Below are 27,022 nucleotides of genomic sequence, written 5' to 3' on the forward strand. Positions count from 1 at the left end.
CCTTAGATCGGGGAGTTATAAGACTATATTGCAAGCCCAAGCATGCAAAAACCATGAGTTGGACTCTGCAAAAATCTTGTGATTTTTTTTAAAAGTAATATGACATTGTTTCACCTTCCTCCAATTTCTTTTTCACTACTTGCCCACCCCCAATTCAGGTAAAAATTCAACCATGAATAAACCCTTCCTGTTCACTCCATAAAGAGGATTCCACTTGCCATCTCCTCCCAAGAGTGAAGAGAACTGCCATTCTCTTCCTCTCTATCCTAGTATTGCCAACCGCCGGTGTTCCAAAATCATGAGTCAAGTGCCAAGAAATCATGACTTTAAAAGGTTCCTTGATTTGCCTTCTGGTTTTTGAGTTTTAAGTTTCACCTAATTCATGTTGTCAAGTTTTTCTCTATAGACACGAGCTAGAACTGTTTGATTTGTTTTAACAAATGTTGAGAATCGCACCTAATCATACATCTCCTGGAGCTGAGACTTTAGTTAGCCACCTCCTCCCCACTTTCTTCTGCTTGTCATAATTTCCAGTCCTGTTTCCTAACACATCCTCCCCTTGCTGCCCTTAGTCTCTTTTGTTTCTGCTGCCTAGCCCTCACATAGTAACTGAAGAGGCCACCATCTTCACTGAGGGCCACGTGGCTTTAGGCCCATTGGAAAACACTGGAACATAACAGCCATCTTTGCTGGAGGCAGTCTTACTTTCACCTGTAAAGATTAAAGGGATTTGCTGTTGCTGGGGACAATCTTTGTCTCATTGATAGTAATGGGAGATGGTGGCAATTTTGGAAAAGGGCCAAATTTTGCAAGACTAAAGGTAGAAATCAGAAATTCATGAGAATCCTTAATCCAGATACTGTGATTGTTGTGATAAAATTGTGAGTTGGTAACGTGAGACCTGAAGGGTGTTCTGGAAGGTTATTGTGACAATCCCAGAATTTCCCCTATAATTGTCAATACCTTTATGAGACCAAAGATGTAGCCCACCAAGTGGCAGCTGAGGTGTGTGTGTCTTTCACTCAGCAAGTCACATTTATGGGTGAATTTCTGGTGATGCAACATATAGGAGACTGAACATGTGAGAGAGTGATGGACAGAATTCCTCTGGTGAATGCTGGCTTTCAAAACTGGGTATGCCAGGTATGCTAAACTGCCAGTGACATCCTGCCTGGAACTGTGGTTGCTGCCCTGGAATGCCTTACCAATCTGGAGATCTTTTGTTTTTCCCCCAGACGTAACATCACACACCTTAACAGCCTTAATTTTATTATGGCAATGCTTGATAGTACATTGGTTCCCAGCCAATGGGAGCTGGGGAGGGGCGGTGCTTGCGCACCTCCACTCTGGAGCCAGACCTGTTGCTGGCTGCTTACAGGGTGCAGCGTGGTCCGCGGTGCCAGGACAGGCAGGAAGCCTACCTTAGCACCCACTGCTGACTGGGAGCCGCCTGAGGTAAGCTCGCGCCCCAACCCCGTGCCCCAATCCCCTGCCCCATCCCTGAGCCCCCCCAAACCTGGAGCCCCTTCCTGCACCCCAAACTCCTCATCCCTGGCCCCACCCCAGAGCCTGTACCCAAAGCCCTGACTCCCTCCCGCACCCCAACCCCCTGCCCCAGCCCAGAGCCCCCCCACATCCTGAACCCCTCATTCCCAGTCCCACCCTGCAGCCCCCACCCCAGCACCCCAACCCTCTGCCCCAGCCCTGAGCCCCTCCCACACCCCAAATCCCTCATCCCCAGCTCCATTGGGTCGCGGGCATCAACAATTTTCTTCAACTGGGTCACCAGAAAAAAAGTTTGAAAACACTGGTCCACAATATTTAAAATAAAATAATTCTATATCCTGTCCTAAGAAAATCTTGCATTAGTTGCAGGAGTTGAAATACTTAGCAAAACTTAAATTGAACTCTGCTTGTAAATTGTAATACTGAATGAATTAGTGTGTACAAATTTCAGTTTTTCAGTAAAGTTCTCGAGCACATGATGCATTTACATCCTTGGCATTGAGTCTGGAATTCCTGATGCTGGACAGTTATGAGACATGCATTATTGTTTAATGTCTAGGGAAATCCTTATCAGTGGTATCAAAGAGTTAATTTCTTCTAATTTGAATCCAAGTGCCTGATTTATTGCTGTTAAGATTGGGCTTTAGGAAATAAATGTAGTACTGTGATGTGGTGTGGAAGTCTGCCCTTACGCTATTTCAGGAACAAATCCAAACCGTAAACCTGAAAAAAGACAATGCTACTACAGTCAAACCTGACTGAAGTGGTTTTCAGCATAACACAGAATAAGTGATATATTTGGCCAAGTATAGTATGTCAGTAATATGGCTGGACTCCATTCTAAGTGAAAATAGAAGACATATCTTACGTGGTTTCACCCTTCACTGGTCAATGAAAACAAATTTCTTTAAATAAAACAGGATCCTCTTTCTTTGTGACATTTCCTTGTCTTCAGTTTTTTCCTTCTCCTGAAGAAAGTTGATTGTGAGTACCTATGAAGAAAGTTTACTTTAGTGGTGAAATATGTTCCTTAAAACTGTCTATCAAAAAATTCCAGTCAAAGAAATAACAGCACCGAAAATCATCTACTATCCTTTACAAATATAGGAAGGTTACATGTATGTACTTTATAGTGTATTTGGAGAGTGAGCTCTTAAAAGCTGAATAGGTACCATTCTACTTATACCTGTTATGATGTAATATTCAAATAATGAAAGTTTTCACATCAAGAGTGGATTCTGCAAATTGTAGGGTTAAAGTATTGGTGTCAACACTTGTTTGATGTGCCAAAAGTATCTTTAGAAAGTGATGAATCCTAGAGTAGTTATTGTAGAAAGCCACACTTCTGTGAAAACATTTAGTCATTGAGCGTGATTAAACATTTTGTTAAGGATGGGATTTTCAAAAGTGCCTAAGTGATTTGGAATTGGATTTGTTCTCCTTCCTAAACCACTTAGGGCATATGTACACTGCCTTGCAGTTTGGACTACTGAGGTGTGAATAGCACTACATGACAAAGTGCTGTGATGTAACAGCCCTGTTTGGACACTGTGAGTGCAAACTAAAGGGTTCCTAGTTCACATTAATGTAATCTTGTTTGAAAAGGATTTTACTAATGCAAAGTAGGAATCTTTTAGTTCATTCCCACAACCTCCACATGGTAGTCTGAAGTGCAGTGCAGTGTAGACAAGCCCTTAGTTATCTTTGAAAATTCCACCCTAAATTTAACAGCTAAATAGTGAACTGCATTATACATGAATATTGAATCATGCTCTTGACTGTGTATGTAAGTAATATTCTGTCCTTGTTACTATTTTTATTCCTCTCCTTTGAGACAAATTAGTCTGAATTTGCTTTCTGGTGTCCCTATTATATTCAAGCCCAAATCAAGGCTTTTTATCTTTTGCTGTCCCCCGTTAGAAACTCTTCATTGCATCCAATATGTTCATCTCCTGCATACTTTCACTTAGACATTAATTCCATACGTGTGCTCTCCACCATGAGATGCACATCTTATGCACTCTTCCATCACTTGTCCATCCACTGAGACTGATATTCCTCTAACACTCACTTCCCCTTTAACTTCCTTTCCTCTTATACAATGTGCACTGCAAGAGACACTGTACAGCACTCCCATGTGTGCTTGTATCCCTAGAGAAGGCAGGGCAGACTCCTTTTGCCTGGTCCCCTGCTGATTGAGAAATGGAAGTCTTGCAGCTCATTACTCGCAGCTCACTAAAAAGAAATTGGGTCATTTCATGGTTGGATTTTTTTTCCTACCCATGACAGGATGTCATATTCCAGTACATGCAGCTAGACCAGATGGGTTTCTTTTGCTCCTTAAAGTGTAGACATAATTTGCGTCAGTGTGAGACAGGAGATCTTGCAAGAAAAACACTAAAAACAGACAGCGTAAATGCAACGTCATGCAATGATTGATGTTGGTTGTTTTAAGGAGTTGTTAAAAGTGGGGTGGGGGACCAGGTATGGGGGTGAGCTTTGGACAGGAGTACTTTGTGTGTATTCTTTATGAGCAATGTGTAGTCCCACCCTATTTGTCACTACTTCACTGAAGAGCAGTTAAAGTAGTCAGAAATGAGGTGGTCTTCTTAACTAACTTTTCTCCCTCCCTTTATATGTAAAAAAGAGAATTGGAAGGGAATGACAGTTTCTTCTGGCCCAATTCTTTCTCTTCCTCTCATGGATATTTGTGAAGAGAAATGGGAGCTGGAAACCTTGTCTTCTCAGTCTCTTCCATCCCTCTCCTGAAAACTCCAGAAGACCCACTGAAGAGAACTGCTGGGCAAGAGATGGCTTGCTCCAGCCTTCAAACCTATGTCCTCTAACCAAAACTGGAGAAAAAGGGGACTTTTGTAGCTTAGTACCTTGCTGGAGCAGAGACTCTGCTTAGGGCAGCCTTGCATGGCTTTAACTGCCACCACCTCCACCAGTGAAGGAAAGATTAAAGAGAAGTGGGCTGTCAGGCCTGACTCTTGCTTTCCTCTATTGGACATGGATATTCTTTCACCAATGGTTCTTCAGCTTTGTTTTCAGTTGAGCCCAAATACCATACAAAAATTAGTATCAATAAGGAAAAGGGTAATCAATAGGAATTACCCTTATTTAATTTTTTTAAGACCAAGAAGGCCTGCTTTTTAGAGCAGATGGAAGAAATATATAGAAAGGAGTAAAAATGTATAAATTGCTCTAATGAGGAGAGTAGCATAATATTTTGGAGCCAAGATCTAGGATATTCTTTGCAACATTGTGTTGAAGTTGAAACAGACTCTTCGCTAATAAGTAGTGGATGCATTTAAGTGATTTAAAATCCAGTACTGATTGGCACTATTCAGTATTGTCTCCTAAATATTTACATTGAAAGGGGAAAATTTGTAGCCTTTTAAATGTAAATTATTATTATTCCTTATCTGTTTTTAAGTGTTAGGTACAGAATGTAACTGTTTACTTTTACAATATAGAAGCAACTCAGAGTTTTACTTTATTTATAAGAGTAAGGACTTGTCTACTTGGAGGAAAAAGCCTGGAATACCTAGTGCATTTTAAATTCACACCATACTTGCTTTTCACTAACTTCCCCATGTGGACAAGCCCTAACTCTAATATATGTGATTCTTATGCCTTTTTAAAGAGATGTTCATTTTTTATAGCTGATTTCTGTAAGAACATTACAGTCATTTCTGCAGCCTTCCATCTGCTTTCTAGCACACAGCTGGGTATCTGAACAAGTGCCTAAACTGATACGACTTACTCAACAAATTTACTTGTCTCAATAGTGCACTTAACACTGGGTGGGTAGCCATAATAGGATGTAGGGCAACCCCTGATCTCTCATTGAGTCAGCAATTTTTGCAGTAAATAAAGCTTAATTTAAGTTGTCGTCCCCTCCCGTCGAGACAGAGGAATAAAATTATAAAGCTATATCTTCATGTCTGTTAAGAGTTGGGGAATCAAGTGTGAGCCAAGATCGGAAGATTTATTTTCTCATGAACAAAATGATTGTTGCCAGTCCTCCAAACAAGTTACTATGTCATACAGCTTTGCAGGAGGCTGAAGTACAGTGGGGCTCATATACGTTACAGAAATGATTAAAAGGACACCACTGTTTTTCTGCCACCTACAAGTCCGCTAGTGAAAAAAAATACCGTTGGCAGCTGCCCAAAGATTTTAGCATATGATCAGCCTTGCAAGATGCCGGTAAAGAGCAACAGTGGTGCATCTCTATACCACCAATGCATCTAAAAAAGGGGGGGAGGAGGATCTGGGGAACTACAGACCAGTCCGCCTCACCTCAGTCCCTGGAAAAATCATGGAGCAGGTCCTCAAGGAATCAATTTTGAAGCACTTTCAGAAGAAGAAAGTGATCAGGAACAGTTAGCATGGATTCACCAAGGGCGAGTCATGCCTGACTAATCTAATTGCCTTCTATGATGAGATAACTGGCTTTGTGGATGAGGGGAAAGCAGTGGACGTGTTATTCCTTGACTTTAGCAAAGCTTTTGATACAGTCTTCCACAATATTCTTGCCAGCAAGTTAAAGTAGTATGGGCTGGATGAATGGACTATAAGGTGGATAGAAAGCTGGCTACATTGTCGGGCTCAATGGGTAATGATCAATGGCTCCATATCTAGTTGGCAGCCGGTACCAAGTGAAGTGCCCCAAGGGTCGATCCTGGGGCTGGTTTTGTTCAGTATCTTCATAAATGATCTGGAGGATAGCGTGCATTTCACCCTCAGCAAGTTTGCAGATGACACTAAACTGGGAGGAGTGGTAGATAGGATACAGAGGGACCTAGACAAATTAGAGGATTGGGCCAGAAGAAATCTGATGAGGTTCAACAAGGGCAAGTGCAGAGTCCTGCACTTAGGATGGAAGAATCCCATGCGCTGCTACAGACTAGGGACTGAGTGGCCAGGCAGCAGTTCTGCAAAAAAGGACCTAGGGGTTACAGTGGATGAGAAACTGGATATGAGTCAACAGTGTGCCCTTGTTACCAAAAAGGCCAGTGGCATTTTGGGCTGTATAAGTAGGGGCATTACCAGCAGATCGAGGGACGTGATCATTCCCCTTTATTTTGGCATTGGTGAGGCTTCATCTGGAGTAGTGTCCAGTTTTGGGCCCCACACTACAAGAAGGATGTGGAAAAATTGGAAAGAGTCCAGTGGAAGGCAACAAAAATTATTAGAGGGCTGGAGCACATGACTTACAAGGAGAGGCTGAGGGAACTGGGATTGTTTAGTCTGCGGAAGAGAAGAATGAGGGGGATTTGATAGCTGCTTTCAACTACCTGAACGAGGGTTCCAAAGAGGATGGTTCTAGACTGTTCTCAGTGGTAGCAGATGACAGAACAAGGAGTAATGGTCTCAAGTTGCAGTGGGGTAGGTTTAGGAAGGTGATGAAGCATTGGAATGGGTTACCTAGGGAGGTGGTGGAATCTCCTTCCGTAGAGGTTTTTAAGGTCAGGCTTGACAAAGGCCTGGCTGGGATGATTTAGTTGGGGATGGGTCCTGCTTTGAGCAGGGGGTTGGACTAGATGACCTCCTGAGGTCCCTTCCAACTCTGATATTTTATATGATGTGATTCTGTGAGGTGCACTTAAATCCCTTGCACAGTTAAAGCCTATATTTATAGCTTCAGACTGCTACCACCTTGATACAACAATGATGCTTTTTAAAAAAATAGTTTTTAGAATGGTCTGTTCCTTTCCACGGGACATCCATGATGTAGAGGATAAACCATCTGTAAAATACAGAGGCTTAGGTGGCTGCCTATAAGCAGGTTGATAAGGGAAGAATATATTCAAACTGACTAGGGCCTTGTTTACACTACCTCAGTAAGCCAACCTAAGTTATGCCACTCCAATTATGTGAATAACATAACTGGAGTCCATGTAGCTTAGGTCGACTTAGCTTACTCTTCTTGTTCTGGTGGAGTACCGGAGTCAACCAGAGAAAGCTCTGCCATCGATTTAACAGGTCTTCACTAGACCTGGTAAATCAACATCCCCTCCATTGATTATAGCAGCACCAATCTACCAATAAGTGTAGACATGGCCTAGGTGTGGAGGTAAAAAGTGAACCAAAGAACACCACCGGGTTCAATCTAGATGTAGAAGGGAGAACTGCTCTGTTACGGCAGTGCAGGACTTTTGTGCAGGGGAGTGAGAGGGAGTGGACTTAAAAAAAGCCTTTTCTGTCTTATACATTGTAATAGAATACTTTCTAAATATTGTGAGAGGAAAATGTTTTTCCTTCTAATCTTCTGTGCTGTCATACAGCTTGATTATGTTGAGCACCTTCTCGGGGATGCTTAGTATAACTTCAGTTTCTCTCGAATCCAGTGGAAGTTGAAGGCATTCAGCCTCCTGCAGATTCAAGGGTAATTAAATATATTTAAGAAGTTTAAATCTGTATTTTACGTGAGTGCAGTCGAACCGCTACAGGGCTTTGGGATATCATTTGGGACTATGCCAAAGCCTAGTCTAAGGGCTGTTCTACACTAGAAAATTAGATTGACCCACCTATATCACTTGGGCATGAAAAATCCTCACCCATGAGCGACTTTATTAAGCTGACCTAAATCCCATGAAGACAGTGTTAGGTAGACGGAGGAATTTATCTGTTGACCCACCTACCATCTGTCGGGGAGGTAGTTTTACTACAGCCATGAGAACACCCTTCCTGTGACTATATTAAGTGTCTACACTGAAGCCCTACAGTAGCGCAGCTGCAGCACAACACCTGCGCTGTTGTAGCGTTTTAAGCATGGACATAGCCTCAGGAACAGTACAATTAGCTGTTAAAGGCAGACATTTGGAACAGTGCTGTGACTTTCCTTCTGGGAAAATGTGCTTGGTGATGTGGTAACCGAGGGTGAAAGGGAGGAGAGTAAACTTATAATAAAACCCTAACAGGGAAAAAAAACAATACCTTGGTGTCACGGAGTCCCTGGGCGATGCTCTGGAACTGCTCCCTACGAAGCCAGTCAGGACTCTGGGGAAGTCTCCTTTCTGTGAGCAGACTGTCTCCAGGGCAAGAAGCTCACACAACTTCCACCTTCCTGGGTCTGACCTCGGAGCATTCAGCATCCTCTGCCCCTCCGTGCGCTTCCCACAGCGAGTCCGCCCAGGCGGGCTCCTGGGGAAGCCAGAGGGTCCTGCACCCCAACTTTGCAGTCAGACGTGACTCTCAGCCAGCCAGTAAAACAGAAGGTTTATTAGATGACAGGAACATGGTCTAAAACAGAGCTTGTAGGTGCAGGGAACAAGACCCTTCAGCTGGATCCATTTTGGGGGGCAGTGAGCCAAACAACCACGTCTGCACTTCACTCCATGTCCCCAGCCAGCCCCAAACGAAAACTTTCTCCCCCCTCCTCCTCTGGGCTTTGTCCCTTTCCCAGGCCAGGAGGTCACCTGATTCCTTTGTTCTCCAACCCTTTAGCTCTCACCTTGCCAGGAGGGAAGGGCCAGGCCATCAGTTGCCAGGAAACAGGGTGTTGGCCATTCTCTGTGTCCACACCCCTGCCCTCTAGGGCTCTGCAACGATCATACACCCTTATCCCACCACCTAGGTACTTAAGAACTGCATAGGGGAAACTGAGGCACCCCCACAATATTCAGAGGAAACATTAAGAACAGTCCCGCTTCATCACACTTGGTCTATGCAACAAAAAAGTTTTTACGATTGTTTTGATGTGAAAATTCTAATACAAATATATCCAGCTATATTTAATTGTGAAACAACTTATTTGAATATGCTTACTTCACATGAATTAATATTTAAAAGAACCCAAATGTGTGTTTCACTTTTAAATTATTTGACATTTGAAATGGGAAAGTTAAAACCAAAAGTGTAAGCTATATTTATAATTACGTAATGTTATAACTTTAGTGCATAGGCTACTAGACAAGACTAGACAAAGCAAATTTTAAGAATACTTTTCTAATTAAACTGTCCCTTGGTGCAGATCACTGTTTGTGTCTTGGCCTTGCTCTTGATTTTAACACCTGGAGAGGTATTTCTAATGGTTGTGGTTAAGAGCTTTAAGCCCAGCTCTGCTGATGTTCAGCTAACACCTGTTGTGGTGAAATGCTATTTTAGTTGTACACTCCCAGGATTAGTTTTTATGGACTGAAATAAACCCTTGTCATATACTTGAATGAGCAGCTCTAGTCTCTGGAAAAGACATACTGAATGTGTGGTCTAAACCAACTGAAAAATATATGGGATATTAGATTAATAGTGGAAAATGGCACTACCTGTGTGTGCTGATCTCCCAAGCTAATACAAGAGAGTACATCTCTTGTGCCCTGTCATTTTGATAATTTTAAGACTTCTGTTTTTTCTCTGTCACTTCAGGTGAACAATAATCAACACTTTTTAACAGGTAGCGAATTAACTGAATGCTCCAATTTAAGTGTTCAAAAACAATTTGAAGAGATGTGAAAAATGACACCAGTGAAGTGATGATAGGGATATTTTTCCCCTTTTGACAGAAATTTTATAAAAAATTATGGCTTGGCAGAGCATCTGATCACACACCAAAAAACCACCTACTAAGCTGTTTCAAAAACAAACACCTGGCAATCTCTCTTGCAGAATCAGTTCTTGTGCAGTATTTATGAACTCTTTACCTGATTTAAAATCCAAAAGGAGGCAGTTAAAATTGTGATTTAAGTGGGACCAGAAAATACATAAGACATATCCAAGGTAATGCCACTTTTTTCCCCATTGAAGGACTCCTGCAAATAGGCAACTTGGAATACTAATCTGATATTTTCGGTAATAGAGCAACTGGATGTTTTTTCACTTGCCCTGTGTATATTTTTTGTGTGTGTGAAATTTTAACTAAGGTAGCTACTGTCACCTTGAATCAGTTGATTCAAGTTGATTATTCTGAAATAATCCCTTTTTTACTAAACGATTACTGGAAATATATGAAATTATATTTTCAGAGAAGGGAATGTAAACTGAGGGAGACACACATTCAAGGTCTGTTAGCTTCACCTAATAGACTTCTGGGGCCACTGGTTTTAAAAACTGAGAATGCAGTGTGACAGGGTCAGGCCAGATGGCTACAGGAGAGTGATAGAAGGCAGCTATATTAGCCCCAGGTTAAGTAGGTCCCTTTTCCCTGGGCAAGGTAACAAGGAAGGTTCCAGAACAATAAGGAACTTTCTGGAAACAATTAAGGCAGACAGGCTGATTAGAACACCTGCAGCCAATCAAGAAGCTGCCAGAATCAATTAAGACAGGCAGGCTAAGCAGGGCACCTGAATTTTAAAAAGGAGCTCACTTCAGTTTGTGGTGCACGTGCGAGGAGCTGGGAGAAAAAGGCGCAAGAAGCTGAGAGTGAGAAGACGTACTACTGTAAGACTGAGAAGTACAAGCATTATCAGACATCAGGAGGAAGGTCCTGTGGTGAGAATAAAGAAGGTGTTGGGAGGAGGTCATGGGGAAGTAGCCCAGGGAGTTGTAGCTGTCACACAGCTGTTACAGGAGTCACTGTAGACAGCTGGAACCCAGAGTAGAGGGTGGGCCCGAGTTCCCTCCATCCCCCCACAACTCCCTACTTGATACTGGAGGAGTTGACCTGGACTGTGGGTTCCACCAGAGGGGAAGGTCTCTGGCCTGTTCCCTGATCCACAAGGTGGATCAGCAGAGACTGCAGGGATTGTTCTTCTTCCTTTTCCCCATGCTGGCCAGTGATGAGGCTAACTGAGTGAACGGCACATTTGAGCCACGAAAGTGGCCAATCTGAGGGCTGCCGTGAACCTCTGAGGTGAGCAAATCCACCAATAAGCGCAGGACCCACCAAGACAGAGGAGGAACTTTGTCACAGCTGTTACAAATAACTGGAATTTAATTCATTTTGACCACAAAACACAAATCATGGATTTTTCACTGGAAATAGTGAGAGGTTATACTTGTTTTAATACAGTTGTTACAATACAAAAGTTAATCCCCTTTGCAGTCTTTAACTGCAAAGATTTATGGGTATTTTTCTAAAATGTTTAAATCTAAGTGAAAAAATGTACAATCAATTTCGTGCTAAAAGTATTACAAGCACAATAATATAGAAAAATATAGGAATTTTTAAGAACTAATTTCTTTCAGAACCCTACTAAAAAAATATTTTCTAGATTTGTAGCTGAAGCATTGGGTTTTCATCCAAAATCATTTTAATTTTTTTTTTAAGTTTAAGTTTAGTGCTTCTGAAAGTGAGGCATTAACAGATATGTGTTGAGTGCAGCTTCTGGCAGCTACGGGCAAAGTGTCTGCAGAACCCTTTATGTTTCAGTTTGCTCCCTGTTGAGCAGTTCTTCTGTCTTTGAGATGTGGAGCAAGCAGGAGATGAGGCTAACGACCACTAAAAGATTTTCGCTTGTTCCCTAAATGAAGATTCAGAACCTGTTTTTTTTTTAATGTGGAAAGCTAATGTACTAACTGTATCAACTGTACTGTAATGTACTGAAGAAATAAATATATTAACACAACACAACCAGGGTACATTATGGGTGCTACAAGGCTCAGTTTAAAAATGCTGTAGTGTTAGGGATTAATCTTTTTGAACTGGACCCAATGTACTTGGCACTCAGTATTAAGGAGCATATATGTAGTTATCTTTCAGTAGACGAGAAGTGGCAGTGCTACATCACAGAACTTTCTATCACCAGCTAGCTGAACAGTAAATTTAGGAAGTAAAGGAACGGCATAATAGCATGCAAGAAGAGACTTGACTGCATCCATAGAATGTTGGAGGTAATTTCTTCTGAGATGAACATCTCACATTAGAGAAGCCATTTGCCTGAGTACAAGGCCGTGTTCTCAAAGGGATCAATGAAAATCAGAACTTTATGCATAAAGTGGATGTGATCGAAAATGAGGTCCAAATAGTCTGAAAATTGTGAGAGTCCTAGAGAAGATAGAGCAAAAACCCTTCAGTGACTAGTCTTTCTTAAATGGATTATAAACCTCTGAGAGAGAATCTCTTCAAGTCATCAAATTTCATTTCTGCCTAGAGACTGCTTCTCTCTGCCTAAAGACTGTGCTTATGTCCTTTTAAATTATCCTTACTAGAAACATAATGCTTATAACAGCTATATTTGTGGGACATTTACATTTTCAATATATGAGCGGATTTACACTGCCTATATGCAACATCTCATGAAGGAGATAACACTCTTAAATGTTGAAAGTCAGCTATGCCAAATAGGATTAGAATTTGTAATAGTGTATCTAGAATAACATGCAGTGAAATTCTACTGGAAAAATCTTCACAATTATAGAAGATATGAAGGTTTTATAGCAAATAAGATGCGATTGATGAATATTGATGTTTACAACTTCTACTCAGATTGTTTTACACACAAAGTGACCTTATTCCTGTAAGTAATCAGCTTATTTCTGTTCAAGACAGCAAATCTTTAGAGATTCTCAATTTTTTTCATTTTGGTATGTATCATCCTGATGATACGTTAAATGAAATATTAACTACATTTCTTGTGCAGTACTTGTGAAGATGAGAAATTAATAGAAAGTGCCCAAGGTACCACACTGAGTGGTGTAAATTCCCAAATAATTATTTGGAAATACCATATGTCATGCCAGTGTACTGTAGTATAATCTCTTTATCACAAAATTCGAACTCAGAAATGTAGAATTAGGTACAAAAAATAACTGCATTCAAAAATAAAACAATGTAAAACTTTAGAGCCTACAAGTCCACTCAGTCCTACTTCTTATTCAGTCAATCGCTCAGACACACACGTTTGTTTACATTTGCAGGAGATAATGCTGCCCACTTCTTGTTTATAATGTCACCTGAAAGTGAGAACAGGTGTTTGCATGGCTCTGTTGTAGCTGTAGTTGCAAGGTATTTGTATGCCAGATATGCTAAACATTTATATGCCCCTTCATGCTTTGATTTGTAGGCTGCCAAGTTTTACATTGTTTTGAGTGGTTATATAAAAAGAAATTCTATACTTGTAAATTATGTATAAAAAATACAGCATATGCTCCCCATAGTCACAGCACTTATTCTTTAAGTGTCAAATGAATTAACTGAGAATTTACAAGTAAATCTCTTAATTAGTTTAGGAGTTAGTTATTTTAAATTGTATAACATCATGAGAGAGTGGATAAAAAAAGTGTCAAGTATCTTTTAATTCAGTTTCATTTAGTCTGGGAGCACTACAAACATTAAAGTGACTTAGTCATAACCCTATAATTGTTGCAAAGTAATACAGGGCAGAGTTAAGGTTGTATAGGTGCCCAAATTGTGCATTTTCATACCTTAACATGCTTGGATTTGTTAAGTTTAAACTCTGACTTTCCTGGGAAAGAGAGAGAATTGAAGCTCTAAGACAAACAATTGGTTAATCCACATCCAAATTCCATGACACTAAATGCAGACACTATTAAATCTTTCCAACAGCTAGCATAGTTTAATAGTGAGCTGTAGCTCACAAAAGCTTATGCTCAAATAAATGTTAGTCTCTAAGGTGCCACAAGTACTCTTTTTCTTTTTAATAAAAATAAGATCACCCATGAGAATACTGAAGATACGTACTGGGATAATTATGTAGAATTAATCTATTGATGTAAGTATAGCTAAAAATAGATTTCTTGTGAATTGCCAGATGTGCTTGTAACTAATGTATTATTTTCCGCAAAAATTTTAGTCGCTAAGCAACAAAATATTTTGATTGTATTTAAATCTCTATTTAAACTATTTTCTGCACTTAAATAGAGCGGTGCTATAAAAGATTCTTTATAAACCCAACAAAAATAGTAAATACAGTCAGTGTAACTTAAGGATGTTCTATTTAAAAATATCTTTGGTAATAGTTATATACAATATAGTTGTATGGTTTATTTTAGACGTTCTTAGTACCTTCAGCCCAACGAAAGGTTGTTGAACGATAGTGATGTGATAGAAACTCGATAATAAGTAAAAGAGCACATCCTTCAGAACGCAAGTGGAATATGAGTGGTGTTAGTTTTTGAATTACAATGTTTATGTTGACCGGTGATTATCTGTGGAGAGATGTGCTGTTTTGATTTTCTGTTTCCTATATATTTTAATAGGAAGGACATCTACAGCCTAGATAGGCATTTATTTATGTTGTATTTTAAACCAAACTCAGTAAATAACCTCTGTTTGCCAAAACAGAGATTTACAAGTTCATATACAAAATAGCTGAACAAAAAATGTTAATATAAACTGACTTGCTGTGTTATGGACCAGGACAAGACAGGAATCTGCTATCAGAACCAAACTTGCGGTTACAATTAAACCTTTCTCTAAGACTCCCTGATGTATACCTTAAACCCTTCTCATTCCACCACTCAGATGGATTTTGCATTTGAAACTGTTTTTGTAGTAGTTTGGGTCTCTCACTGCTGTGGTTGTCACAATGACAAATGTTCTATATTTTGCATTTTAACACTTACTATTAGCCATGTTTAAACATAATGTGAAGTATGGTGTATTCACTGACGGAAAAACTTTGTTAATGGAGAGTTAAGGTTGTCTGGTAGTACCTCGTGCCCTTCCAGAATGTTGAATTCAGCAAAACTCTGAACCAGGAAATAGAGTTAAGGTTCAAACCTTAAATCTGCCTCCCCTCCCTATTGGCAGTCAATAACCCCTGGGAATTCTCTGCATGCACTCCAGGTGCATTCACTGTTAGGTGTAGCTGTATTGAATGGCGGAGGGATTAGCTGGAACAGCTCAGCAGAGCTGCGATTGTGATATTAAGAGACTGGGGAGGGAGGCTGTGTCCCTCCCCCTACATCCATCTGTATGCATGATCAAAGGAAACAAGTGCATGTGTGCCTTGAGAGATCCAGTATGCTTCACTTCAGCACTCAGTTCTATTGGCTGTGTCAGTAGCAGTGCACAGGGGTGGTCTTGCCATGTCGATTGTCAGCAGTGCGGTGGGATATGAGTGGTCTGTGGGTTTAATCATGAGTAAGTGAAAGTATAGTGTTAGTCGTCATGGTGGGCATAAGGGTGAAGGGGTTGTAAAATTTAGCAGATGTGATCATGTTTCTGTGAGTGTTTCTAAGTGTGTGTTTAAAGCAGGTGTAAATCTCTCCTGTTTTAACTTAAGTTAAACTTTTAACTTCTCATGCAATGGATTTTTAGAGGCCTTTGGTGTCTTAGAGGGATGCTATGTCAGTTTATGGAGCAAGGCCCAGATCTTGCATTTTTACTCAAGCATATCTTTGCATGTGAGGTAGTTCCATTGAGCTCACTGGATCAACTTGTGCATAGTTGATTGTAGGATTGGGCCCCCCTTTTTAACAAGATACATTGTTACTAATACTTTACATTAATCCTGAAAGGGTCTTCAAATGAACTTTTCACAATTAATGCTGGTTGTTTCCCTTTAGCCTTCATTCATTCCATTGTATGAAAATAAATTAGTCTTTCATGTCTGTTTCTAGTTCATTTTGCTTTCAACATCAGTACTTCAGTTTTTGGGTTACAAATACTGCGTGGGAATATTTAAATGCGACCAAGCTTCTTCTAAAGGAAACACTTATGATCAAGTTTCATAAAAACTTTTAACAGATTTAAATTTGGGGTCTACACTTCTCTGGAAGTGTGTTTTTAAGACTAGATCAGATTTTCCCTAATTTCATTTTCTCCTTCTGGTTCTCAGGATCATATTCCAAGTTGTTTTTTCCTTGTTTCTAAAATGTAGAAAGACCCTTTCCCAGACACTTAAAAATAAATTAACTGTACAGTAGATGTAAAAAGTGAGACCAAAAGTGAAGTAACAGGTGTGTGTGTGCTACCCAGCCGAAAAAAAAACCAAAGAATTTTGTTCACTTGAGCCCAGCCATATACTCCCTCACAGGTCTTGTTAACCTGCAAGGGTTTTTTTTGTTTTTTTTACACAATGCTTGCCTTGTAAAGAGAGGTCGTGGTGTGACTTGATTTCTTTTTACAAGCATGAAAATACCTCTCTGCCACAAGTGAAATAATTTACAAAAGCTTTCACTTTTTGCTTTTGTTTGTATTGATATAGTGTTCTAGTATAAATTACGTGGATGAATTAGTGAAACAGTTTCATAATTAGTCACTCGTGGGGATAGTGTTCTAGTTCATTTGTGTGTGAGGCTTTTTTTTTTTTTTTAAAAAGTGCTTGATGTCTGGTGATTTAACATGGCAGAGCTTTAGAAACCCTTTCAGAGTAAAAATTTTGCCTGGGCAAGTAGCCGAGTGGGAACAGGGAACAAGTGGCTCTTTCACTTGAGGTCACAAGAGAAAAAAGTAGCTTAACAGCCTCAAGCTCCCCACTTACTTTAGAATCCAAATGTCCTGTTCTTGTAAAAGGGATGAGGAGGAAAGCGCAAAATATCCTAGACACCACTATTCTTGGGGACGATTCTAGGGGCAGTGAGGAAGGCAGTTGCCTTGGGCACCAACTTCCAGATAACACTATACCTCCGTGACACTCAAGGTTTTTTGGCGAGTGGAGGTTAGGCATTGTTTTTTGTTTGTTTTTGCCCGGATGCTGGAGCAGCAATTAATCTTTTTCCACCCTGACTGGTAAAATTGCTTCAGGCCATTCCTGATTCTTCTGTAGGAGGAGAGGAGCAAGATAGTAGAATGGCACAGATGCTGCATCTCTGTAGAAAGGAGGAGAGGGAGGAGCAGGGTTGCTGGAACTGTTGCTGTTCATTTAGTGGAGTGGTGTTAAGAAGCCAGAGCACTGCATGTAGAGAAGAGCTCCTGGGAGGCTGAGGGTCTCTTGCATGTCCAGGAGGGCTTGTTATTTATTTGGGGCAAGGTGGGAGTCCTAGAACTCTTCAATGGGATTGATACAAAGTATGCTAGCCTTGTTGAAGATTATTTGCATTAGCATGCTCCCATTCCCCAAAGCCGCTGCTTTATTATTTGTCACAATGTCTCCCCACTCCCAAATAGTAATTGCTGTACTATTTCTGATTGGAAATAGTCTTCTCCATTATTTATACTGTGTCATCTAAACCAAAGTGCCACCTTGTCTGTTGCTGAAAATCTATTTATCTGCTGTATTAGTATTTCCATTTTTCATTTTATAAGTATGGAAGAAAAAAATTATCAGGATCCCTTGTTGATTGGAGAAGAGTTCTCTTTGCTGGGGAGAACTGAAGCAGTGATTTTTCTCATTTTAAAATGTGCAAAAAGTTACATAGCTTTGTTGGTCTTTCCATTTTTTCTCTCCTTCCAACCGCTGGTCCCCTTTTTTTTTTCCTTTTCTCTGTTTAGAATCATAGAATATCAGGGTTGGAAGGGACCTCAGGAGGTCATCTAGTCCAAACCCCTGCTCAAAGCAGGACCCATCCCCAACTAAATCATCCCAGCCAGTGCTTTGTCAAGCCTGACCTTAAAAACTTCTAAGGAAGGAGATTCCACCACCTCCCTAGGTATCTCATTCCAGTGTTTCACTACCCTCCTAGTGAAAAAGTTTTTCCTAATATCCAACCTAAACCTCCCCCATTGCAACTTGAGACCATTACTCCTTGTTCTGTCATCTGCTACCACTGAGAACAGTCTAGATCCATCCTCTTTGGAACCCCCTTTCAGATAATTGAAAGCAGTGATCAAATCCCCCCTCATTCTTCTCTTCTGCAGACTAAACAATCTCAGTTCTCTCAGCCTCTCCTCATAAGTCATGTGTTCCAGTCTCCTAATCATTTTTGTTGCCCTCCACTGTACTCTTTCCAATTTTTCCACATCCTTCTTGTAGTGTGGGGCCCCAAACTGGACACACTACTCCAGATAAGGCCTCACCAATGTTGAATAGAGGGGAACAATCATGTCCCTCGATTTGCTGGCAGTGCTCCTACTTATACACCCCAAAATGCCATTGGCCTTCTTGGTAACAAGGGCACACTGTTGACTCATATCCAGCTTCTCGTCCACTCTAATCCTTTGGTCTTTTTCTGCAGAACTGCTGCCGAGCCATTTGGTCCCTAGTCTGTAGCGGTGCATGGGATTCTTCTGTCCTAAGTGCAGGACTCTGCACTTGCCCTTGTTGAACCTCATCAGATTTCTTTTGGCCCAATCCTCTAATTTGTCTAGGTCCCTCTGTATCCTATCCCTACCCTCCAGCGTATTTTAATTTCTAAAATGAACATAATGAAGACTTCTTGTGAAGATTCTTTTTCAATGAGCAGATTTTTTTCTGAAATTGTTTTATTAAGCAGTTTTCTTAATTTACAGTAAGTAGGACGGTACAGGAAAGTATGTTATGTATGGTTTTTTCCAAGTTTGTTTTTTTTATTGTTTCAAGGTATATTATTTTAAAATATAGTGAAGTGTATTAATGTCTGGTTTTAGCCACAGGTGGAACTATAAAGCCTTAAGACTGCCCAGAATAATTAGAATAATTTATTTTATGGTATATTCGGAGTACATACTCAGTGGGAATGTGAGGACTGCCCAATACTTACGAATACACATTCCGAAGCTATTCTTTAAAACCCCAAGTGTAAACAGTAGTATCTTTAAATGATTTATTTTTTTCATTGCATTGTTCTTTTTTGAACATTGTGATTAGGCAGTGAAAATGAGAAACTGTGAGCATTTGTAGGTTTTGGTATGAGACTGAGCTGAGTGCTAACAGAGTTACAAATAAGCCAAAGTGAAAGTAACTAACACCTGTTTTCCAATTGTTCACTGCAGTTACAGTATATTACAAAAGGTTGCTTTGTGCACAATGTATTTTAATTAGGAAAATCACAGGAGAATTTACCATGGCTGTGTTGTAATAGTATGAAAGAGTGTACCTGATGTTTTGTTTGTTTAACTTTGAAACAACCCAGGATTGTTATTAAGTCAAAAGTTCTCCCAAGCCAATGGCTTATTGGCCTGAGGAGGTTAAGGCATGTCAGTTTCATAGCTAACAGTACACAAGGGACTTGCTCCACATGCCAGTGCAGAGGGGAAAAAAAGGGGCTGAGTACTCCCCACCCACTGCAAAATGGGATACCCAGATTGCTGGTTGGTGGGGAGAGAGGAGCAGGCTTCAAAGGGCTGCTACTCCCCACCACAATAGAAGGGAGGACGGGGGGGAGCCTTAGTTCTGCCTCTCGTAAACCAACCAGCACAACTGAGCATGAGTGAAGTTAATCTGCTGCTGGACAAAGGCTGTCAGATTGTTGTCCTCTTGGAGCTGTGGGAGAGCCAGGGAAGGAATTATGACGAACAACTACTTCCCCATACTGTTTCTGGGACAGCATAGCTATTCATCTTTACCTTACTCCGGGTGACACACAGGCTTGTCTTCACTACCAGAGAGATCGACACTACCAGCGGGTGTTGATTTAGCGGGTCTAGTGAAGACCCACTAAATTGATGGCAGAGTTCTCTCCGGTCGACTCTGGTACTCCAGCTTCCCAAGAAGAGTAAGGTAAGTCAACCAGAGAGCATCTCCTGTTGACGCAGCGCAGTGAAGATGCTGGGGTAAGTCAACCTAAGCTACGTTGACTCCAGCTACGTTATTCACGTATCAGAAGTAGTGTAACTTAAGTCGACTTACCCCGGTAGTGAAGACAAGCCCATAAAGTCTCAGTCTAGGCCTAGGTGAAGTCATAACTATTGCTGCTTCTAGAGTATTAATAGTTGACTGACAGGGAGAGATGTAGTTTTGTGCCTCTGAAGAAGATATATTGATGTCTGTTTATTGTTTTGTCTACAAATTACAGTTGCATACTGTGAAATGAAGAGTGTTGCCCTTGTCCAAATTTTAGTGCCTGAAAGTATACTTAGGAATGTTCAGTTCCTTATTCATTTTGGGTTGTGGGGTTTGTGTTTATATTCCGACATTTGGGAACCTTGGATTTAGCTGAAATACCTTTCACTGAGAAATGTATATTGACATCTATCACCAACTAGTTAAAACTTTTTTTCATTAAGTAAAAATAAAATGCACAAACAAATAATGATAGCATACCACCATCTGACACCAGACTGGAAAAGACTAAAGCTGTCTATATGGAATCAAGTGTGTTGAGGCCACTTTGGCTACCACTTTCTTAATGACCTCCCCGAAAAATTGTAGGTTAGAGATTGGATGATAACTGGTGAAGTTGTTGGCATCAAGAGAGGGCTTTCTGAGTAGTGACCTCACACTGTTTCTTTTAGGGCAGTTGTCACTCAGCTTCATTATGGAGAGAAGTAGAAAAACTCCACACTAGCCTACAGCCATGAGAGTCAAGTTTGTAGCTCAGTAATGACTGACCACAGTGTTCTCAGTACATGTAGCATAATCCTCAGTGAAAGAAAGTGGACAAGACCTCACCATTGAAGGTGGCATATATAAAATCTCCTGCTTAGATTCATCTCCCAAGTCGCTAAACAAAACAGCCCAGGGAAGAATGATATTTTCAGCTAACAGGTAGAAAACTCCACACAGCAAGAAACTGGATTCTTGTGTAGAACAAAACAAGTAAAATTCACTAGATTACTAACAACTCTGATAAATTCTGCTGAGCACAACTTTGTTTATACGGTAACACCAAATAACTACTTTTTTTGCTTGTGTCAGAGCCACTATTTAGGGAAATAAATAAGAAGCCCTCCTTCTTGTAATCACTTTCCATGTGTTTTTTCACCACTTGTTCCGTCTTGCTTCCTTGTTGATTCACTAGTCCCAAGTTTTATTCTTTGTGTGCGTGCGCTCATGCTCACACACACACACACACACAATACCAGATGAACTTTATTCAGATGAAATAGCATAGCAATAAAATATTTGGTACAGTCATTTTTGGTCCATTGTTATTTAATAGACCAGCAAATGTGCATACATATAATGTCTTGAATTTACCAATAAGATACTGTGACAGAAAATTTGAATTGCAGAATAGGTTACAGTTTGGGCAGATCTGCTTGAACAAGTGAGAGATGTTGAAAATTACCATCAAATCTCATTTTTTTTAACCACTCTTAAAATAAATAATTTTAACCTTTTTTTTTTTCCCCACCTCCCCCTTAGTGTTTACTTTCACAACCTAAATTCTGGGCCATTCATACTTCAGCCTTACTTCTCCGGACAAAGCTTGAGAAAGGAAGCACTCGTCGAGTAGAACGAGCAATGAGGCAAACTCAGGTAGGTCGTCCATTGTTACTGCCTCCAATCCTCATACACATTCTCTTGCAAGCATTTAGACAGCCAACTTTGAAAGAGAGCTGGCATTTTTCAAATAATTTAATTTTGTAAATAAAAACACTTTTTTACATTAAGCCTTTGGAAGGTTGAAACCAGAATCTGTTTCCTTAACTTTTCTTCTTTCTGTGACATTGAAATGGTTATTTTGTAGTGGTTTGTGAATGCAAAACCTATTAGCCAACAAAATCCAGAAAATATTTCAGTTGTGAGGTGTGTTTACCTATAATTCTATAGAACTTTTCTGTGGAGCATTTTTTAAAATAGTCTGCCGTCTTTACAAATTTAAACTTGGTTCATGTCCATGGTCAGCAGGCATTTCCCATGCATCTGTTTCAGGGGAGGGCAAATTTTTGGCCTAAGGGCCACATCAGGTTTCTGAAATTGTATGAAGGGCCAGTTAGGGGAGGCCTATCTGATGCCCCCTGCTTCTTGCCCCTTGACTCCCCCTCCCCCCGCCCCGGACTCTTGCCCTATCCAACCCCCACTGTTCCCTGTCCCCTAATGGTTCCCCTGGGACTCCTGCCCCATCCATCCCTCCCTGTCCCCTGACTGCCCCCGGACCTTCTGCGCTCCCCACCCCCCGGGGACCCCTGCCCCATCCAACCACCCCTTCTCCCTGACCCCTATGGAACCCCTGCCCCTGACTGCCCCTCAATGCCCCATCCACCCCCCCCCTCCTTCCTGGCTATCCCCCTGGGACCCCTTTGTGGCTCCAGGCCAATGGGGGCTGCAGGAAGCGGCGCAGGCCAAGGAAAGTGCTGGCCGCCCTTCCCGCAGCCCCCATTGCCCTAGGACGGCAAACCACAGACAGTGGGAGCTGCGATTGGCCAATGCTGCAGGTAAACAAACCATCCCGACCTACCGGGGACTTTCCCTGGCATGCCGCGTGCCAAAGGTTGCCAATCCCTGTCTCAGACCATTATATTAGATACATTTTTTTTTTATTATGTAGGTCAGCACCACAGATAACTACATGGAAATCTTGAGCAGATTTATTTCTTAAATGTCAGTTAAGAATTTGATTTGATTAGGCCAGAGTTAGCAATAAAATTAGAAGAACAGTATGATATAAACCTCCCAGATTTTTATGCCAAGACCTAAAGGGTATTGGTTCAAAATTACTGGGGTGGAATGAAGTGGGGAATGTTCTAATAAAGGTATTAGAATCAGTGACAAACCTTGTTAATGGAGAAATTATGAAGAAAAATAAGGGTCATTTGTTCGTAGATAAAGGTCCAGAAAATAGAAAAGGAATGGAATGTACACTAATGTGCATGTAATTAATGAGGGAAAAATGATTTTCCTTTTAATGACTTGATGACAATACAAGTATAGAAACTGAATCTAAAAATGAAAATACTACTGCTAGAAATGTATCTGTAAATGAGATACTGGAGGAGTAAGTTGTAAATGCTCTTCCCAAAAGGCCCTCCAACAAAAACAAAATCTCCAACATTCCAAAAAACAAAATCTATATAATTTATAAATAACAGGGGAGGGGAGTGTGGGTGTGAAGCTAAATTTTGGTGACTGTGTGTGCTTGCTGCACCTCTAATGTCTGGAATGTGCATTTAACAGACTTGTCAGTTGGAAGCAGCTGCTCTGGAGTCCGAACCCAAGAGCAGAGAGGGCTGGATGTAACTTGTGAATAAGGACTCACATGCCGGGCTAACTCAACTTATTTCATTGTTTTATTTTTTCCTTGTCTTTCCAATCCAATGACAGTTATGAAATCAAAATAGTTACTTACTTCAGAGGATCCCAAATTGGTCTGTTGAGCAGTTTGTATTGCTTCATGGAGAGCTGGATGAGCACTGGCTCTCTTCGTTGTTTTCACTTTCTTTTACAGTTATCTAGTGTAACGATGCTGCCTCTGGCGGGAGAAAGCTGAGAGTATCAATTCAGGACAAACTGCTTAGAGCAGGGTTGTTACAGCCCAAGGCTGGGTTTCCTTTATTATTAAGCCTCTCCAAACCAGCCAAACAGAGAGGACTTCGGTTTCACCCCACTGGCTAACCATAAGTCATATAAGCAATTCCCGTAGACGCTCCTGTTTCCCGGTATCACCATCAGTGCCACTCGTTATCGGGACGAATGGTTATGAAAACTAATACCCTAGTAAAAGAAAAAAGTTTCTCCCAATCCCAAAGGACCAAGCCCCAGACGCAGGTCAATATACAAGTCAGATATTACCTACAAATCATGCTGTTGCCAATCCTTTAGAATCTAAAATCTAAAGGTTTATCAATAAAAGAAAGAAATATAGATGGGAGCTAGAATTGGTAAAATGGAATCAATTACATACAGTAATGGCAAAGTTCTTGGTTCAAGCTTGTAGCAGTGATGGAATAAACTGCAGGCTCAAGTCAAGTCTCTGGAGTAAATCCACAGTTTGGATGGGTCATTCAGTCCTTTGTTCAGAGCTTCAGTGTAGCAAGGTTCCTCCAGAGGTAAGAAGCAGGACTGAAGACTAAATGGAGGGGTTTCCAGGACCATTTATTTTCTTTCTCTTGGTGGTGGAAACCCCTGTGTTCTCCTGTGCAAAATCACATCAACAAGATGGTTTGTAGTCACCTGGGCAAGTCACATGTCCATGCGTGACTCAGTTTGCAGGCGGCAGCCTTTGCTCACATGCTAGTTTGAACATTCTCAGAAAGACTTCTCATGTGGATTGGAGTCTCCCAAGGTCCATTGTCAGTTAAGTGTTTCCTGATTGGGCACTTAATCTGCAAATTCCTTTCTCAAGAAGCTGACCAAATGCTTCACTAATGCCACTTAGAATCAAACACATTGAGATACAAGTACATAGCCAATATTCATAACTTCAATTATAAAATTGATACATGCATACGGATAGCATAATTATAACCAGCAGATCATAACCTTTCCATAGACATCTTTCTGGACTGCCATTGTACAAGATTTGGTGCAACTATATGACCGTGGTTGCAACAATGATCTATACGGTCCCAGTTCATGTCAATAATGTCACATCTAGTCCAGGAGTTCTCAAACTTCATTGCACCTTGACCCCCTTCTAACAACAAAAATTTCTACACGACCCTAGGAGGGGGAACCGAAGCCTGAGCTGTCCTGAGCTCCACCGCCCCAGGCGGGGTGGGAAGGGGCAAAGCCAAAGCCCAGCCCCACCACCCCTGGTGGGAGCAAAGCCAAAGCCCAAGGGATTCAGCTTCAGGCAGGGGGCCAATGACCTGAGCCCTGCGACCCTGGGCTTTGGCTTTGGCACTGGCCCTGGGTGGTGGGGCTCGGGCTTCAGCTTTGGCACCCAGCAAGTCTAACGCCAGCCCCAGTGACCCCATTAAAACAAGGTTGCGACCCACTTTGGGGTCCTGACCCACAGTTTGAGAACCACTGATCTAATCCCTTAATGCATAATATTATAACTACCTGAATGCTGTAAATGTAAGTATTGTGTTATTTGTGATAAGGCTCAGGGATATGTCATATTTTCCTACAGAGTCTGTGAGCAAGATGGCTTGCCATGCCTAAAATATTACTTAAAATTTTTAAATGTTACTGGAAAGCATAAAGAATGGAAATGTTTGTGGACATTATACACATTTTAATGTAATGCTTCCCCGCTTTCCCAGATGCAGAGTTGTACAACCATTTAAGTTGCCTAGAAATAGAAGTGTGCAATAAATGATTCTTCAGTAGGACTCTCCACCTCATCCTGAATCCATTTTTCGTGTGTGTGTGTATGTACATATATTATACAGATAAAAAAACTCTCATTCAAGAACGTTTGCAACAGGAAGTCAGGGCTTGTCTTCAGTGTGGTGCTAAATTGGCGCCTCTGCACTTGCTGTAGTGGCGTCAATTTAGCAGGTCTGGTGAAAGCACGATAAGTCCATGGGAGATCGCTCCCCATCGACTTCAGTACTCCACCTCAACGACAGGCGGAAGCTAAGTTTACAGAGTTTCTCCCGTTGACACAGCGCAATGTAGACACCGCGCTAAGTCAAAGTAAGTTATGTCAACTTAAGTTACGTAACTTAACTAGCATAACTTAAATCGACTTATATCATCAGCGTAGACAAGGCCTCAAATCTGTCAACATTGACACCGCTAGCTGGGAAGATGCAGCTAACAGTCTATGCTGGAGGGCTGCTCTGCACCAGGGATCCAGAGGCAGAGGAGAGGTGGTTGAGAGAGGGGAAAAAATGAAGAAAGCAAAGAGGAAAGCAGAGCAGGTCTCACGTGCTAATAGTGTGCTGGCTTCATCTTATGGCCCTGTTCTTTACACCTGTATTAACTATATGGCAAGTACTTGAACTCAAGAATTGGACTCTTCAGTCACTCATGATGCTGTAGCACGACACAATAATTAAACGGTTTTGGTGCTTACACAACCATTTTTCAAGCTGGAAGGGTGCCATTACATTACCATATATTGTGTTTCCTAGGTCAGACTCAGCCATTGGAAGAGTGTTTTCTGCCAAGTAGTTTCTCAACGAAAGTTAACTATATATCACTCAGGTTTTCATGTGTGTTAGGGCAGTTAAGTTTGGGAAAGAAAGAAGTGTTGTAAAGAGGAAAAATAGTAAGAATCTGACTATTCTGAAACAGTTTAATCAAATGCGGGACTAGAGAGACTGAACTTGTTTGTCCTGTTCTGCCCCCACTGAGACCTCCCCAAGTCAAATTAACAAAATATGTGTTATAATTTGTAATTGATTGAGGAGAGTAAAAATGCAGATACAAAAGAGCATTTTTTTGTCAAATACATTCCCACCATCTTCTGACACTTGTCATCACAAAAAGCAACTGTTATTGTTAAAGCTTAGTTTAATTGAATGTCTGTGGTTAGGAAGCTTGTACTCAGATTGACTAGTTAGATAAAAGAGTAGATGTAAATGTTTTCTCCTCTTTGTGGGCTCTTCAGAAAAAAGTAATCATATTGGTAACATGAAGCCGTCCTCCAATTTCAGTGCGTGTGGTAGGTCAAAAGTCTAATTGAAATACTGGAAGATGGAACATTTCATTCATTTTCTAGATTTTTACCTCTGTAAAGAAATAGGGTACTGTTAACAACAAAATCTCTACGTACAAAGAGAGAGAATCAGGAAATGAACAACTATTTGTGACTGATAACCATGTCTTAGACACTTTTCACTGATATCCTTTGTTTTCTTTTTTAATTGCTTGTTGAATTGAGTTGTCTTTTTTTAATGTAATAATCAAATTGCTAGGGTTTTCTAATGTGTGTATTTTTAAATTATAAAAGCTATTTTGCAATCTCACAAGCATTTATCAGTGCAGAATCTTAATTTTATGAAATCAAGTTGAGATGAGGCTTTTTC

The 27,022-nt window shown here is 40.8% G+C and overlaps 1 protein-coding gene across 2 annotated transcripts in view; it reads left to right on the top strand.

The window, feature by feature from the left end:
* Positions 1 to 27,022, top strand: part of TTC27 (tetratricopeptide repeat domain 27) — a 185,161-nt gene that overhangs the window by 92,163 nt on the left and 65,976 nt on the right. The window contains exon 10 of one of the 2 annotated variants that reach the window (XM_073338420.2): positions 21,525 to 21,638. The exons of the other annotated variant lie outside the window; for it this stretch is intronic. Coding sequence (XP_073194521.1) covers positions 21,525 to 21,638 — 114 coding nt within the window. The remainder of the gene's footprint in view (positions 1 to 21,524; positions 21,639 to 27,022) is intronic. 2 annotated transcript variants of the gene reach the window in all.

Source organism: Lepidochelys kempii, chromosome 3 (assembly GCF_965140285.1).
Source record: "Lepidochelys kempii isolate rLepKem1 chromosome 3, rLepKem1.hap1, whole genome shotgun sequence".
Taxonomy (NCBI): domain Eukaryota; kingdom Metazoa; phylum Chordata; order Testudines; family Cheloniidae; genus Lepidochelys; species Lepidochelys kempii.